General features: G+C 43.1%; 1 protein-coding gene across 1 annotated transcript; it reads right to left on the bottom strand.

Moving 5' to 3' along the window:
• rerglb (RERG/RAS-like b) lies at positions 1–8,641 on the bottom strand. The gene is made up of 5 exons (XM_055020153.1): positions 8,332–8,641; positions 4,779–4,835; positions 3,671–3,744; positions 2,721–2,869; positions 1–852 (listed from the first exon to the last, which is right to left on the bottom strand). The coding sequence occupies exons 1-5, from the start codon at positions 8,381–8,383 to the stop codon at positions 567–569; spliced, it is 618 nt and encodes a 205-aa protein (XP_054876128.1). The 5' UTR covers positions 8,384–8,641; the 3' UTR covers positions 1–566.
• Between the last annotated feature and the right edge of the window lie 8,118 nt (positions 8,642–16,759).

The raw sequence follows: 16,759 nt of genomic DNA, 5'->3' as shown, positions 1-16,759 counted from the left end.
TTCAAGATGGTTCAGAAAAACATGTGTTTTAATTGACTCATCGCCTGAACGTAATTATTCACGTGATTTTAAATGCGTTTTCTTTTATTTTACTTTTTTTATTGGAAATACCGCAATTGCAAAATAGTTTTTTCAACATTAGCAAAAAAAAAACACACACAAAAACAGAAACGTCGACAGCAGCTGCTGTTTTGCTTTAGGTCAAAGCACATTCAGGTGCTCCTGTGGCCTAGTCAATGTCTAAAGCTAAATCCAATGGAAAATCTCTGACTAGACCTAAGTTGGGCCAAAGGGGAAGTTTCATTTGCAAAGAATATTCATAAACCAAGCTTCATTTTACAGTCATGCACCACTTTGTATGTCTTATACAAGAAAGTAGATTAAAGTCGTGGCCGTAGCGTGACAAGTGGAGATGTTCAGGAGTACGTTTCAACGGTACCGAATGAACATGAAGCTCTGCTGCGTGCCTCGACTATGGCTTTGTTGGAAAAGAAGAAGAAGAAAGAAGCAACCTCTCAGTTCACCCAGCCTGACTTTGTTTTCATGTCACTCTCCAGCTGGGACCGTCACACTGATTTCCTCCTCTTGCCAAACACGTTGTTGATGAGCTTGGCCATGGACTTGGAGCCGCTGTAGCGCCGGCGGTCGGCTCGGTACTTCAGGTGCTCCATCACCTGGCGGATGAGCCGGGTGAAGAGGCCAGCAATGTCCTGGTAGCTCTCAGCCGCCGACACTTCCTGGAAGTGGCAGCGGGTTTCCTGCGCCAGCCGGCGGCCTTCGTCCTCTCGCACCTGCCGGACGTGGCACAGGTCCTGCTTGTTGCCCACCAGGCACACGGGAACGTCCGAGTCCCTGGAACGGGAACGAGCGTCAGCTTGGACTATCGTTACACGTCCTACGTCTGGACACATTTCTGAACCAAAAAACGGGTCTCTTCTGAGTGTGAGCCGGCTGTTCCAGCTTGGTATCGATATTGGTATTGACCCCGATAATGAAAACAAAAACAGTCACATTTTTATTTTACTTTTTTTTCTTTTTTTTTTTTGTTGCAGGAAACGGATGTTATTCATTGCAGATCCAAAACTTTAAAACAGCTTTTTCACGTATCAAAAGATATATATAGATATATATATATCTAAAGATCTAGTTGTTCTTTTTGGCTTCGTGTCACTGTCTTTCAGAACATTTGCTAATTTTTAGCCAAATTTAATCAGTTGAGTCGATGCTGATTTTGGCGCAGCAAAGTCGGCTTTTCAGTAAAATTTTCTGGACAGACGTGGCTGTAATTATTATAAAGGTTTAAGTCAACTCAGTTGAGACTGTTTTTCTGTATCGGTATCGACACTAGACCTCAGATATCGGTATCGGAAGTGAAAAAGTGGATCAGTGCCTCCCTGGTCCCAGCGTACAAATGCGACATTCAGATCTTCGTCTGATCTTCACCGTGAGTGAACGATCTCCTCCTTCCCTCCTCTTCCCTTGAAGAGGATGAATTTTCCTGAGCCATGTTGCCCGGCTGATGTGGCTCGGCTTGCTTTCCCTCGCCCGTGGTCTCGGACCGTTAATCAGTACGCACCCGGCCCGGCCGGGGTCGTTCCACAAACCCGAACCTGCACAAAGACCCCAGTTCATCTTCAAAGAGCCGAGTGGAGCTCTTGTTTTCGTCCCGTCCCCCCTGCCGCATTTTTTTTTGTTGCTTTTTCATTCTTGGGGATGCGTGGGTGCAGCAGATGTAAATAATTCCAACCATTTCCCTTGTTTAAATATTCTCTCATAAACCAACAGTCCAGTTATGAGAAGGAATGCCTTTTGTTGGAACGGTTCCCTTCGTCAGAGGGAAAGTCACGCTGCTCATTAAGATTTATGATCATAAGGTGCTACGGAATCAAAAACAACAGCAACAAAAAAAACATTTTTTTTCTAAGGAATGTTCACTTTTATTTGTATTTTTTTTTAAATGATGGTGTCAAAATGGTAGTGAAATGTGTGTATTAACTAAAAATATCGGTTATCGACCATAATGGCAATATTAAAACCAGATATTGATATCAGCCCAAATGTTTGTACTGGTGCCTGTTTAGATTTTAGGAGTTGACATTAAAAATGACTTTTCTCCCCGAACCACTTTGGGGATGTGATTTCTGCAGTCAGTTAGAGCAACAATTATGGAGGGTTGCTTTTAGAGATATTATAGTCAAACCAGACAGAAGAATTGACCCAACCAATGTTGCTTAGAGTTTCTGTTTGTATAATTTAGCTTTTGTCACTGGTTTCAGTGTCGTTTTTGTAGTATATTGCACATTTTGTTTATTGGGGAAATTTTTATAGTTTCTCTGTCAAAACGCAGTCTGCCATATTTTTTACTTTTAAAAGTATTAAAAGGGTTCATCTCAAAATTTCAGAAGGTTGTTTCAGCAAATTTTTGGCTTTTCAAATTCATAAATTTCCAAGGTTATCTTTTATTTATTTTTTTCAGAAATGCACACCTCTTTTTTCCGCCTTATCTACAACGGCTCTAACACGCCGCTGTAGTAACTTTCTAACCCTAACCCCGCTAAACGTCTACAGCAGGGCACATTTCTAACCGCAGAACAATCAGAGGCGAACAGGAAAAGCAAACCTCTGAGCCGCCAGAGCTCCTTACAGCTGCGTGATGGCAGCGTGTCGCTATTTCTGATCTACCGCTCTCTGTGGCCGTGTTGAGTCGCGTTGCCGCTGACCCTTTGCAGCTGTCGGTGCGCGCCTCCCGGATCTGCCGCAGGATGCTTTTGGCGTTGACGAAGGAGGAGCGGTCGCTGATGTTGTACACCACCACGAAACCGTCTGCCCAGTCCACTGGCTCCTCCAGGATGCACCGGGCCTCGGAGCTCTGCGGACAGGGGGCGCATGTGCTTTTATTGTAAAATCACTACAAAAGTGCAACAAAAAAAAAAGAAGCAGCTTTAATTAAATTGTATATTCTGCAAATGTTATTAGCTACCTAATATGCGTATCTTATGCAATTTTCATGTCTGAAAGCTACATATAACACCTCGTAGAAGTACTCATACACCACTGTATGAATACTTGTATTACAATCATGCAGAGTCACTTAAACTTTACATAAGTTTCCTCTGTATTTGTCAGCGTTGCCTTTGTATGAATTTCGTGAAGTGCACCAGTTCCTCACCATGTCTCCATCTGGGCGTTCCCTCGTTGTTTGAAGAGACAGTAATCGCTCTGTGTGTAAGCTTCTGATTTTGAACATGTTCATAAGAAAGTCTCTGACATGTTCTTCCTCTCATTATTCCAGCATTTAGCGAACAGAAATATTTTGGGTCTAACTGAACTAAAACAAGAAAACTTTGGCCTGATTTCACTTCGGACGCTGACAAAAACAAGAAAAAGGTGCGTGTCTTTGTATTCGGCGTCGGCCATCGTCTGATTTCACCTGCACATGCCACACTTTTCGGATTTGTAGAAAGATTTGGAGTTTTGCAGTTGGAATGTGGAACAAAAAAGAAAAAGACGTAATCTGTTCCTGGTGTGACTACGTCCAGCCGGAAAAAACAACTCGTCTAGAAGATGACTTTTGTCTATCAAAAGCAACGGACGCTGAAAATAAAGAGGATCCGGAGCAGGAAAGCCCAACCTGGGCTCCGTAAGCCTGGGCTTGAGATGTGAGCCGTACCTGAGAGCAGGGGTCAAACACTTCGAGGTTCAGCTGCCGGCCGTCGATCGACAGCCTCTTGTGGTACAAAGAGTCTGCAATCGAGACGCAGGAGAGAGAGAAAGGACAAAACCTGTAGGCATTAATATCATTGCAGCTTGATTCTGTTTGATTTGTGCATTTTGTGGTTTCTGAGTGACAAACATTGTGAAATTAACCGCGCGCGGTCTTGTTCGTTTGCACGGATTTTAAATCGACGCACCGGTCCGATATCAATATCGGTCTTGTTATTGGAAAAATAAAATAAATAAAGAAATACTAGATTGGGTTTCGTGTTCCTGACCCACGAGGGCAGATCTATTTAGTCTAATTCTATGCTTTAAACTCTGAGAGACATCATGCTTTATTATTTATTTGACAATGTATTTAGATTTTCTAATTTTGTCTTTGTCAGTTTCTCAGTGTCTCTTTTACGTTATGCTTCTAAATGCGCTCAGTAAACAAACTGAAGTTGTTTTTACATGTTTGACCAGGATACTGGTGTATTTAAGTGTTGCTGCATTGGTGCAGAGTCGTCAGGTAAATGTGTAATTCAGTACATTTTTTCACTTTGCTAATTTCTACCCTCATTTTGCAGGCTCTCACTGCTTTTTCTGGGTACTTTTTAATAGGTAAGTCAAATAAATATCTAAAAATGCACAAATGTTTTTTGTAATTCCAACTGATTGCATATTATTTGAGGGTTTTTTTTTTTTTGATGGGCAGGTGAAAAACTCCAACAATGACCTTTCCCATTAAACGTGATTGTTTGGTAAAGCTGATTTCTGGAAAAAAATGAAAGATTATGAACTTTTCTTTGATCACACCCAATTAATTCTGAGTAGTTTCTGTTCGGTTGGTGATTTTTAAAAGTCATAAAAATCAATCAGGAAAAAAAAAAAAAAAAAAAACCCACCTTAGATGATTAGGTTTCAGGTTTGGATAAGAAACATTTTTCAGTCAAAGGAAACGACAAAGAGGTGAAACGAACCTTCACTGATCTGCATCCGGCAGCAGCTCGGGGTATTTGGGGTCTTCGACTGAAGCTTTTTAAGAGCAGAAAGGCTTTCTGAAATCTGGAAACACTTACTTGCATTCGAGGCGTATTCACCGATGAAGCGTCTGGTCAGGAATCGCACAAGGACAGCTGGACAGAAGAAGAAGGGGAAAAAAACAGCAATGTGAAGCACTGGGGTCATTAAAGTCTCGTTTCTCACAAGTGAAGGAATGAGGTGTGAAAGAAAAAAGAAAAAGAAAAAAGCTTCATTTATCTGTGCAGGCCCGACTCAGAGCCAACAGGTTCTGGGCCTGGAACGGTGAAAACCTTCAGCTCCGCATCAAACGGGCCGCGGCGCTTTGCTGGGAAAGGTTTTGTGTGCGTGTTTGGCACACCGAGCGGGTCCAAACCGACTGACCGGGGGCCAGTTCTGGTCCCACAGACAACAAGTTTCAATTGTTGGCCCCAGAACAGAACTTTAATGACGGTAGGCCTCAGCACACACACACACACACACACACACACACACACACACACACACACACACACACACACACACAGACACACACACTGTTGTTTCAATTCGGAAAAGACCCAGAGGGCTTACATCTCATTGTGCTTTAGCGCGTCGGAAGTTCTTGTCACAGCAGAAAGGCCGAAGCGGCCGAGAACAAAACCGAGCACAGAGCGCAACAAGCAGAGCAGAAGTGGTAACGAGCGGACCCAAGCATGCAGGAACAGAGTCCAGAGGGCCCAGACCCTCCACTGGCCTCTAGGGGTCCTCATTCTCCAGGTCCCACCTCTGCTAAGTTTTGTTTGCAGGCCTGCTGTCACACACCTGGAACCACTTCCCCCTCATCGGTGGACTGCACAAAAGCCTGGGTGACATTTGAACTTCAGCAGGTTGGAAGGTGGCGGTAATGCACCTAAGAGTTGTTTGCCAACTGCCATAAAACAAAAAGAAGAAGAACTTCAGCAGGTTCAGTGCTCAGACGGTTGATTTCTCTGTCAGTTCCCTTCAACTCATTTCTTCCCTGTTCTGTGGCGAGACGAGGAGATTTTAGTGATTGCAGTTCTTGTGTGTTTTAGCTGTGATGGAGGTCCATTTCTTTCTTTGTTCTTTTGAACAAACAAAAGAACAAAGGACAGGTTGTTGGTAAGGCACAAGCCAGTGAAAAAAATGAGAAAACCGACCTGCACTAAATCCGCACTAGAGTGGTGGCTTTTTAAAAAAACTTTTTTAGTGGCCTTTTTACATTTTTCAGACACCATTTAGGATTTCAAAGGTCTGTCTTAGAGATTTATTTATTTTTTGCTGTGGTTCTGACTGTTGAAGCTGAGAGGGAACGCCGTGCAGAGATCAAATCCAGAGTGGAAACAGCAGAAGCTTCTCAGGAGACGTACATCGTTTACAGAGGGGAGACGTTCAAAACAAACCGTCGGCTGGCTAGACAAGATACTAACAGAAGTCTGTTAGTAGATCTGATGCTCACAGCGCGCGCAATCTGGTAAGCTTCATAGTGTCGAGCTGGCGCAGCCACTGGGTGACATTTTAGACAGTTGTGTTGATAAAACTGTTGACTGTGATTAAACCTTTAAATCACGTACTAAGTCTGTAGTCACTCAATATAACCCGACAATTCAACATAAATCAGCCTAACTTTTATTTTGAAACGTATGCCTTTCTAATCCGTTTGGATTTAAGCGACGTGTCAAAATGCGTACGATGTCGGCTGTTTTGCAAGAACCGGTGAGGGAAACCGATCTGGCCTGTTCACTCTGCTCTTCACCGGCTTCCTTGTGTGACAGAGAAATGATTTGAAAATTCCTTCCCTTGGCTTTTAAATGTCTCGGTTCTCTTTCTGCTCCTTTTGTTTCACATCTGGCCCTGAAATCAGCCGACCGGTTTAAGGCGGCTGTGTCAAAAAACAAGGCAGAGGCTCAAAGCAGATGGAGCCTGTTCAGCCTGGAAGATAACGGGAAAAGTTGCCGTTAAACATTAGTGGGTTTTTTTCTCTCTCTCTCTCTTTACAACCTGCTTATTTGGATCTTCATTTCCACAATGTAAGCTGCTTCATTTCTGTTTGCACTCTAGTCATTGTGACATGATTTAATTCTGCTTTTCTCTTTTTCATTCCCATCTAAATGTTTAGTTTGATCCAGATAATCCAGTCAAAATGAACAGGATTTAAAAATAAAGACAAAAGCGCTCCGCAGTCCGAAGTCACTTCAGGTTCTTGCCGCTGCCAGTCGCCCAGCAGAGAAATGAAACACATCCAGTTTCTTCTCTGTTCTCACAGTTGGACAAATATTGGTACCATCGAGCCTCCAAACCCCCTACCGGCCAGTTTGGCCGATACGCGTCGAGGCTCCCGGCTGTGCCTTCCGTGTCACAAACTAATGTTGTGGTTTTCCGTTAGGGTTGGAGTGCGGAGAAGTGAAAGCATCTAAGAACTGAAATGAGCCTGCTGGGAGTGGTGCCAGCTGCTGGATGCTTTTCTTCCACTTCTCTTTGATTAAAATTGGAACAATTTCATTTTGCCCCCCCAAAAAATGAAAAGTATATATATATATATATATACCCGGGTCAAAATATGATTCATTCTAGTCGATGAATCTAGTCGAACTCGGCAAAAATTGCTCCGGTTTAGTTTGTTTGGTTTTTTTGTAATTGCGCCAGTAAAAATAATTAGGATTCTTTTGTTAACTTGCAAAAGAATCCTAATTATTATTATTATTATTAAAGAGATGAAGAAGAGAATAAAGAATATCCTTCCCTTGAAAATAGTTGTCAACTTAATGTTACGAGAGAAATGTCAATGACGTAATTCAAAATGTTCTCAGCGCCTTCATTCTTATTATTTTTGATTTATTTTCATTGCAGCTATATTGCAACCATCCTCAAAGGTTTCACATGAGAAAACGTGAAACGTCTCGCGGAAACAGACAAACAGGATTCATGCAAAAAATATTCAACCCTATTCATCTTTTCAGATCTGAAAGGCTGATTTAAGAAGAAGACACGTTACTGTCAGGCCTAAGTGGGAAAAAAAAGAAAGAAAGAAATTATACAAGAATGAATAGATGTAAATGCTTGAAAAACTAAACGGCTAAATATATAAATAGATGTCACATTTGGATTTAACTTGGTCAGTGGAGCAGATTTTGTTTCGCTTTAAAATTTCAGATTTCAGCTTCTTGAGAAGAGCAGGCAGGAATGGTGGTCAAGTACTACTGAGTCATTAGCGATTGATTAATTAATTGACCAATTAGCTGAAATTTCCAGCAGCATCTCTCAGAGGGACGCAGCTGACAGAAGGGACGTCTGATGTACATCCTGTTTCTGCTCACGCGGTGGTGGTGGTTTTTTGGGCTTTTTTCTGCCATTTTGAAAAGATTATATTTATAAGTGAAGCAGAAAAAAATAATCTAGTCAACAACAAAAAAAAAACCCAAACATCTATTTTATTCTTTCCATCTCAGGAATAAGTAGAGGAATCTGGTTTGTCACTAAGTTCTCGTCTAAAATGATCTATTTGCATCAACACATTTTTTCACTGAGTTCCAGCAAAGAAAACAACAACAATAAAAAAAGATGAGAAAACGGGGTAAATATTGATCTTTCCCAGTTGTTCTCGTGGCCCACCTGACTTGCCGGCCCCCTGGCTCCCCAGCAGGGCCAGCTTGACGTCGTTCATGCTCGTCGTGGCGTCGGGTCCTCGGCCGCAGCTCCGCGTCGCTTCTGGGATTCGGGTCGGGCTCCCTGCATTAAATACTCCTGACAGTGCAGATGGGATGGTGAAGGTGCAGCACTGTGCCCACACTACACACACACACACACACACACACACTCTCCCACCTCCCCTCTACAAAAAGCGGTTTCACTTTTTAAAGCCAGAGGGAGAGAAGAGAGAAGCAATCCCCCTCCCTCCTTTTGTTCCTGTGTTCCAGGAGCTTTACAGGACGTTTCTCTCTCTCTCCCCCTCGTCTGTTTTCTCCCTTTCTGTTATCCTGCAGCTCTCTCTCCCTCCCCTCTCTGTTTTCATTTTCGTCTTCCTTTCCCCTCCTCGCTTTATTTCTTCTGTATCTTTTCCGTCTCTGCCTCCCTCCCACACGGGGGGCGGGGGGTCACTCACAGGCCAAGAACGACTGAACCTATTCTGCTGATCCTGCCCTTAACAGCGTAACTGTAGAGCTCTCTGTCATCTGTGAGCCTTTCTGTTATTTTTCATACACTGACGATGACGGAGCTCATTTCCTCCTGGGACACTCAGAGCCGATCGTTGTTCGTGAATCATTGCACGCCGGGTGATTAAGATAAATGTATCTGTTTTCAATAAACCAGGTCTTCGTGAGAGAAGGATTTCTTTGTTCTGGTCATCAGCGCGGTCACGCACTGCTGTGGGACGGCTTGATTGATGTGCTTGACGGGCTCCCACAAGTGTTGCATGGAGGCCAGTCCATCTTGGTGGACGTCGTTCAGCTGGTTAATGAGAGCAAAACTTTGTCAATATTCCTCTGAACTTGGAAAAAAACAAAAACTTAATTGCACAAATGCAGTGTTTCCACTAATTAATTCAAATCAATAATAGGTGAATAAGTTTGTTCAGACAACAAGTTGTTAAAAAAAACACTTCCTGTTGACATCTTTGTCGTTTTTGCCAGGAGTAACATCCATTTGTTATTGAAGAAAAGAAAAGAGTTTGCGCTGCAGTTTGAATCTGACGGTTATCTGTAAGTTTTCACTGGACCTAATAAAAGGAAACAAAAATAACAAACAGGTTCAAAACAAACAGAAAGTGACGGTCAAGAGACTGAGTGTTACTCTCAAGGTGCCAGACTTCCACAATGCCTTCGTCTTTTATGAACCAATTAGTCAATAACCAATCAGAAGGCGCCACGTAATGAGATTAAACATGATGCAATTACAGATGCTTATCTTTTTTCAAATAGCAGAGTGACAAATAAAATACACTTAAAAGTGACATTTTGCACAAGGTTCCAAAAATGTATACATATGGCTCAAACAACGCAAATTTTGACACGGCCGAAAAAGCAACGCGATTTAAAAAAAAAAAGAATTATTATCCTTTTTTCATATTGCTGTGTTTCCACTGAGCTAATTTATTTCTGCGGCTCCGATTTGCATAATTTTAAAGTCGATTAAAAAAAACAACAACACAAGATCTTGATGAGTTTTTCCCACATATGTTTCCTCACAAACGTGAGCTTTTCAATAACAAAAGCATCGATGCCACAAAGAACCTGATCCGACACAAATGTTCAGTTTTTGTGTGAAGTACGAAAAGGCTTCAAAGAAAAACCTTTAAGATGTGCAAGAAAAATTGACGCTTTCTGTTCCCGAATAACATTTCGTTCAATAAAAGCTTCTTGCCTGCTTGGATTTTTTATATTTCTGCATAAAGCTCTTTATGCGTCAGATGTTCCTTATTCTCGCTGAAATGTGAATTTTCTTTAGCAGCTTTTTCCACAGCCTTCAGTGTATTTTTTCCTATTTTTTTTATCTTTCAGATCGAGAAAAAGTAGTGCGAAATTTTGTGCAATCAAAGTGACACAAGGGTTTTTGTGTTTTTTGGATGTTCATATCCTCAGAGTGACAAACATTTTTATATTTAGGCCCCATGAGTCAATTCCTCATAAGACCATGTTTGCCTGCAGGTCCAGCTGCATGTCTTTACCAGCTTTGCCCATTAAGGATTGTATTTTTTGGCAGGTGCTTTGTAAAACAGCTCAATTTTAATCAGAACGGTTTGGAAAACATCTATGAACAGACGTCCTCTAATCATTAATCGTCGATTATTTCACTTTTTTTTGTAGCTTTGGCTGTGCGGTGCCTCCGGAAAGTATGCACAGCGTTAAGCTTTTTCCACATTTCACACTGCGGCTTTGTTCCAAGTGACACTGAATGAATCTCTGTCTGGAATATTCGACACATCGATACCGTGCTGTGACGATGTGGACAAACTTACCTCAGAACTTCGATGACAACGTTCCCATCGAGATTATTCCACGATGGGAATAATCTCGCGATACCATCGCGATACTTTCCGAAAGTATCGCGATAGAAAAGGTCGATGGAAACGGTCTAGTGAGAAAAAGCCCTTACAAATTTCGCAGAGGAAAGTTTTTTTGCGTCGGCTTGAGGCGGCTTTTGAATTGCCTGAAAAACAAGAGGAACCGGAGACATGTTCGCCAACTGAGCTCTGATGTCACAAACTTTCCCATCCGCTAGTGGGTTTGTACCTTAGATCGGCTTCAAGCCAGCAGATGGAAACGCGCCTAGTTCGCATTTTCTTTTGTGCGACATTTCGTAAGTTCGCGTCACAATTGGACGGAAACGTGGCGGTTGTTGAAAAAGTTGGAGAGTTCAGGCAAATGTCGCTGCGGGTGGCACAATACAGAAAATTTATGGTCGCTCTTTCCTAAAACTAAAGCACTGTGATGAATAGTGGCGCAATAAGGTTAAGGTTTTGAGTCCAAATCACGGTGAGGGTCAGCCAGACGGACCCATCAGTCACACTCTTGGCATCAAACGGAATCAGTTAAGACGAGCAATCCGTCTCTTTCAGCAAGCAGGGTCGTAATTAGTGCAAGGAATGTTTGTTTTGCTGGCCAGCAGAGCCAAAAGTTGAGTGAGCGATGGGTTCCAAAACATTTCTGCCTCTCCCGACCTTCTTCTGAATCTGTCCAGCTGAGTTTTGGGTCCATCTTCAAAATGTCTGTATTTGGTCTTGCTTTGTGCTTCCAGCATCTCCTGGCAACAGAAACACGACAGCCCTGCTTTCAGCCTCCGCTCTTGGTGGACCGTATGGCGAAGTCACATCTACTCAGAAACCTGGTCGGTGAAGGTTTCTCTCCGATTCTGCTTCTGCAAAGAACACGGGCCGGTGCCGTTTTTGTTTTTTTTGTTTTTTGGTCTCCGGGATCAAGAATTTGAACTTTTGCAAGTGTTAACAAATGAGCCACAACAGACAAATGAAAGCAACCCGACCGCATTGTGTGAGTCCAAGTCCGTTTGTGTGACACGGCGTGCGGTTCGGGTCCGCTTTTGAAATGTTTACCGAGTCGCCCTCTTTCCATTTGCTGATGTTTACATATCGTATGCCCTGAAAATCCTTTCTGTCTGAGGCGAAACATAATTGGTTCCAGAGAACCTTTCGGTGCTGTGTGCTCAGATGTGGACGGAACTCACAAACGGACCACGTCAGGTTCTGCGAGCCGCTCATCAGTAAATAGTGAAAACGGGTCGGATTCAGTTGTGCTCCGTCGCCGTCCACAACAACAAACACGGATTGCCAACAACGTCAACAAAGATGAGCAGAGCAAACAGGAAGTGGTGAAGTGGTGAGCGCACTTCCACTAAACGTTTAATCGTAACCTTTTAACCTTTTCAAACAGTTAACGCACTGAGCTTTCTCTGAAATAATTTGAAATGCTAAAACGCTCAACTGTACTATAAGCTGTATTATGAGCCTTGCTTTGAACATCAAAATGTAAACAATTTATGTTCAAAAACAGAGTTAGCATTTGCAGAATAAATTAAATATAAAATTGAGACAAGAATGAATGTGAATTGGACACTAAAATTCGTTGAGACTGACACTATGCTGTGTCAGTATAATATGAGAGAGATAATCTGTGAAAAAAAATGTCTTCTCTGTCTTCTCCCAGTGCTTCCAGTGCTAGCTATATATAACAAGTAAGAGCCAGGAGTTTTAGCGCTGTCAATCATGCTCATGTATGCACCACTCATGTCTCCTCCTCGCTCTGAGAGCCAGGAATGCTAAACCTGGCCCCTGATGACGCCGGTTAAAGAGTTTTTCTGTAGCATCGCCTGAAGCAGCACGTAGACGAGCTGACTGTCAGCGTTAAGGCCCGCCTCCTGGCTCTGATTGGCTGCTTGACTGGAGTCAAGCAGCAGAGAGGAGGCGGAGGAGCTCCATCTTTTCACAGATTATTCATCTCGTATTATATTGTCATGACATGGTGACACTTTTAACAAATATGTAAAAAAAAAAAAAAACATTTTAAATAAAAAAAAAGACTGCAGCTGATCAAAAAGCTGAAGGGACCAGTGAGGAGCCTCGTTCTTCTTCACAGCAGTGAAGCCTGATAAATCGGCTGCGTGTACATTTGGTCAGTCAGAGACTGAATATACTGGGAAAAAAAGTGAAAACATTTCCTCTCATGACTGCTCCACGTTGCAGGAGGGCATTCCTGCTGGGGATTGCGCCAGAATCTTATTTCCTTTCCTTACTTGGAAGCCGGCGGGTCGCGCCATCCGCCGTGCGGTTTGATCAGTCGGCAGAGGAGAAGCCAATCTGTCCTGAGCTGATCAACACGAGGCTGCCGAGCCGCAGTCACATGGGACACCATCATGTGCTCACACAGGAACACACTGACCCACACACACACACACACACACACACACACACACACACACACACACACACACACACACACACACACACACACACACACACACTCTTTCACCACATCCACATCAGAAAGCTGCCATGGAACAGCAGCGTTGTCTGCACAAAATGTGCCGCGTGTGCCAAGAAGTTTCTTTTTTCTGTGAAGTCAGAGCATGTCCGACGTATGGAAAGCCGTGTCGGATTCAAACTGTGGCTTTCGGTCCAACAGCGTTTCAAAGCCAAACATTCGCCGCTGTCAGGCAGGTTGATCAAGGAAATGCATCAGCTCTAATATTTAGAGTAAATCTGACAGTTTTGTTTAGTTCTGGTTTGCAAAAAAAAAAATAAAAAAAAAATAAAGACTATCAGATCTTCTACAATAGAGCTCAGTCATAGTTTATCCTCGCATTTAAGCTGTTAAACAAAAAGTTCACATAAATATAAACACACATATGGGAGAAAGAGAAAATGGAGGCCACTGCATTCTTTCCTGCTGCTCAGTAGAAATAACTTCTATTCTTATTTCACACAGGATTTGACATTTCACCAGATCTCGTCCTGAACTTTATTTATCATCATCGTCGTCGTCATTCATAATTTGCAGACTCTTGTACTGTCCAAAAGGAAAACGACGTGGAACCACTGGAAAAGTAAGGCCAACTGTGAAAACGTCTTATTGCTGAAACTGTTTCCTGACTTCAGTCTTCACTCTGAGGACGTCAACCAGCAGCGTTTACTTTAAAGATTTTGCGTACTGTTGGATGTTATTAGTGCTTTTATGACTAAAACTGCATTCACTTCTATTTACAACGTGACCTCACTGCTACCAACATTATGCGTTTAGCTTGACAAGGGGCTGAACGTGATGTCAGCAAACCGCAGCTCTAACTGGTTTATTCGCTGGTGGTGGTTTGGTTCGTTCCTTCACAGTGACGTGACTAAAGCAAAGGACGGCGTTTCCCCGTCGGGCCTATGGATGCATGCAAATGAACGAGTCAAACACTTGACGTGGAAAGACCGATGATCATCGCACGGACGTGCAACGGAATCCCGCAGCAGGGTCTTGATTGTGGAGGGTATTTATTTTTTAATGAGGCCTTAAAGTCTCTGGATCTCCAGCTACCACAGCTGAAGGGAGGAGTGGAAATAAACACAACGAGAGCCATATGAGCCGTTTCTCTGAAGATAAACGTCGAGTCGGGGGGGGGAGCCCCGTTCATTTTGAAAGAAATCCTTTATGTTCACATGAAGATGTTGAAAGACGAGCGCAGACCCAACCAGAGATTCAGGAAACAATGTCGTCTTCCTGCAGCTTCGCATCCAAACTCAAGGGCCACAAAGGAAGCAGAAAGAGGAACCAAACACTGAAACACTGATTAAAGAATCAGGGAGAATTTTTGTGCGGGAAGCGAGTCGATGCCTAATCTGAGCAAAGACGAGCTGAAGGCCATCTTGGCCGGTCAAAAACAAGCCAGACTCGACTTCAGCCAGAGATACATTGAGTACCGGACAGGCCTTCACATTTACAGTAAAAAATAGACACTCTACCCACCCCCTCCATATATATATATATATATATATATGAAAGTCACACGTCTTGTGGTCCTACTTAAGAAATATTTCAAAGAAAATTTGCAAAAAAACAAAACAAAAAAAACTGTTTTCATATAGGAGAAAGATGATGAGAAAGAAGCGGGTCACCTCATCGATCACAGACTAGAGCACATGTGTCAAACTCAAGGCCCGGGGGCCAAATCCGGCCCGCCGTAGCTTTTTATGTGGCCCTCCACAGACTAGACTAAACACTAAGTGTGATTAAATATTATATTATCAATCATATCAATGCAGTTTTTATCTGTTTACTGCCAATTTATATCAATCAATCCCTCCAGTTTCTTGAGAATTTACTTGATGTATGATTATAGTCCATGATTTATACAGTGAATAAATAAAAAGCCTCATTCATTATTAGTTCCTGAAGGGACTGAAAAGATGTTCAAAAATATTATGTAATTTTAAGAATTTATTGACATATTAACAGTTTGTGAACAGATTTTATCAACATGTTCTGGCACCACCAGCCCTTTAAGAGCCTTCATGATCTTGATTTGGCCCAAAACGAAAATGAGTTTGACACACCTGGACTAGAGTCACATCAAGTGAGGACGAGGCAGCAGAGCAATGAAAGTCGGAAATACTGCCACCTGCAGTTTTGCTGAAAAGTTCGCAATAGACTCATTATTATGGAAAAAATGCCGGGATATGTCGATTTTGCATAAATTTCTATTGAAACTGCTTACTGCCTTTAAAGAACTAGAAAGGGTTCTGAACTACCCCTCTAAGCACGCCTAAAACTGAGGAAAAAGAAGTCGGAACATCTTGTCTCATAAAATGCCGTGTCTGTCTGACTGGCTGGAATTGTCTCGTTTGGACAAAATGGGATGTAATAAACTATCTGCTCGGCTTTCCGGTGTCCAAGGGAGAAGCGGGAGGCCCAAGATTTAGTGACTCGAGTGTTTTTAACGCGGCATCTTTCCGAGAGTGGAAGGGAGGAAATTAGTCTAAATGTCCACAAATCGCAGAGAACTGCAACAAATCTCAGCCGTGCGGCTCTCGAAAGGGCGACGGCTCTCGCAGTGTTTCTAAATCGATGCTTCTGTGACATGAGTCAGGAATACCGCCGGATCGATCACAGCTGACGGACGCTGGAGATCTTGTTCTGTTCAAACGCATAAAGAACTCGATCATCAGAGGAGCCATTCCTCTTAGCAGCTGGAGGCATGTCTGATTTTCTTCCCCTTATTTTTTGCGCGTCGGTGATTCAGACTGACAGAACAAACGCTTTGATGTCCTTAAATGAAACATCTCCACAATAGGACGTTGGAAGGCGGCGGTGGATTGGGAGGTCAGGGGGGTCAATGCAGCCGTAGAGGAACAAGGAAGGCCGACATGTGACTGAGGGTTTAATGGACTGAATGAAGTGGGGTTAAAGCATTAAAATATCTCAGTGATAACATCTCACGGTCAGTTTCCGCCACTTATTCTGAACATTAACCACAGGAGTGCTGGCCAGACTTTCACTTCATTCAAACACACAATGTTACAAGGAGAGGGTGGGGTGGGGGGAGAGCAGAGGGGGTTTCATTAGTGCTTCCAATGGATTCTTTTTTTTCCTTCCCTATTTAAAAGACTTTTTATGATGCTCATAGAGTCCAAGTGCTGCAGCTCTAAACACGATGCAGCATGAAGAAGGTTAAAAAGAGTCTTTTGAAAGCACAGAGCGAAAGTAACTCTGTGCGCATGATATGGCCGAAGATGCATCCTTTGGTTCTTTGGTGCGTGGTGATTTACGCCGAGCAGCGTCTGAGCGGAGCGTCCTGAAGTGGAAACACTCGCAGATTTGGATTCGTGAACCTGGGAGCTGCAGTCGGGCCGCTGATGGAAGCAGAACAAGAACCGCTGGAGAAACGGGCCGACTCACGCACGGGGTGGACGACCGTGCACGGAGAGCCGTTTGCACCCTGATCATTGTGCTGCATTTCAGTCCTGCACGTTTCGGAGGATCTTAGGGGACGAAACACAAAATAGATAAAAATCAGTTTCTTGCATTTGTATTTAGTCTCCATCCCTCTGACA

This window comes from Poeciliopsis prolifica, unplaced genomic scaffold, assembly GCF_027474105.1.
Source record: "Poeciliopsis prolifica strain line A6 unplaced genomic scaffold, Auburn_PproV2 SCAFFOLD001, whole genome shotgun sequence".
NCBI lineage: Eukaryota > Metazoa > Chordata > Actinopteri > Cyprinodontiformes > Poeciliidae > Poeciliopsis > Poeciliopsis prolifica.
This window is presented reverse-complemented; position numbering and strand designations above follow the sequence as displayed.

Coding starts and splice junctions, on each gene's coding strand:
- rerglb (XM_055020153.1), bottom strand. CDS start 8,383: ATGAACGACGTCAAGCTGGCCCTGCTGGGGAGCCAGGGGGCCGGCAAG. Junction 4,836..8,331: donor CCAGGGGGCCGGCAAGTCAG/GTGGGCCACGAG, acceptor TCTTCTGTCCAG/CTGTCCTTGTGCGATTCCTG. Junction 2,870..3,670: donor TGTTTGACCCCTGCTCTCAG/GTACGGCTCACA, acceptor CCCTGTCCGCAG/AGCTCCGAGGCCCGGTGCAT.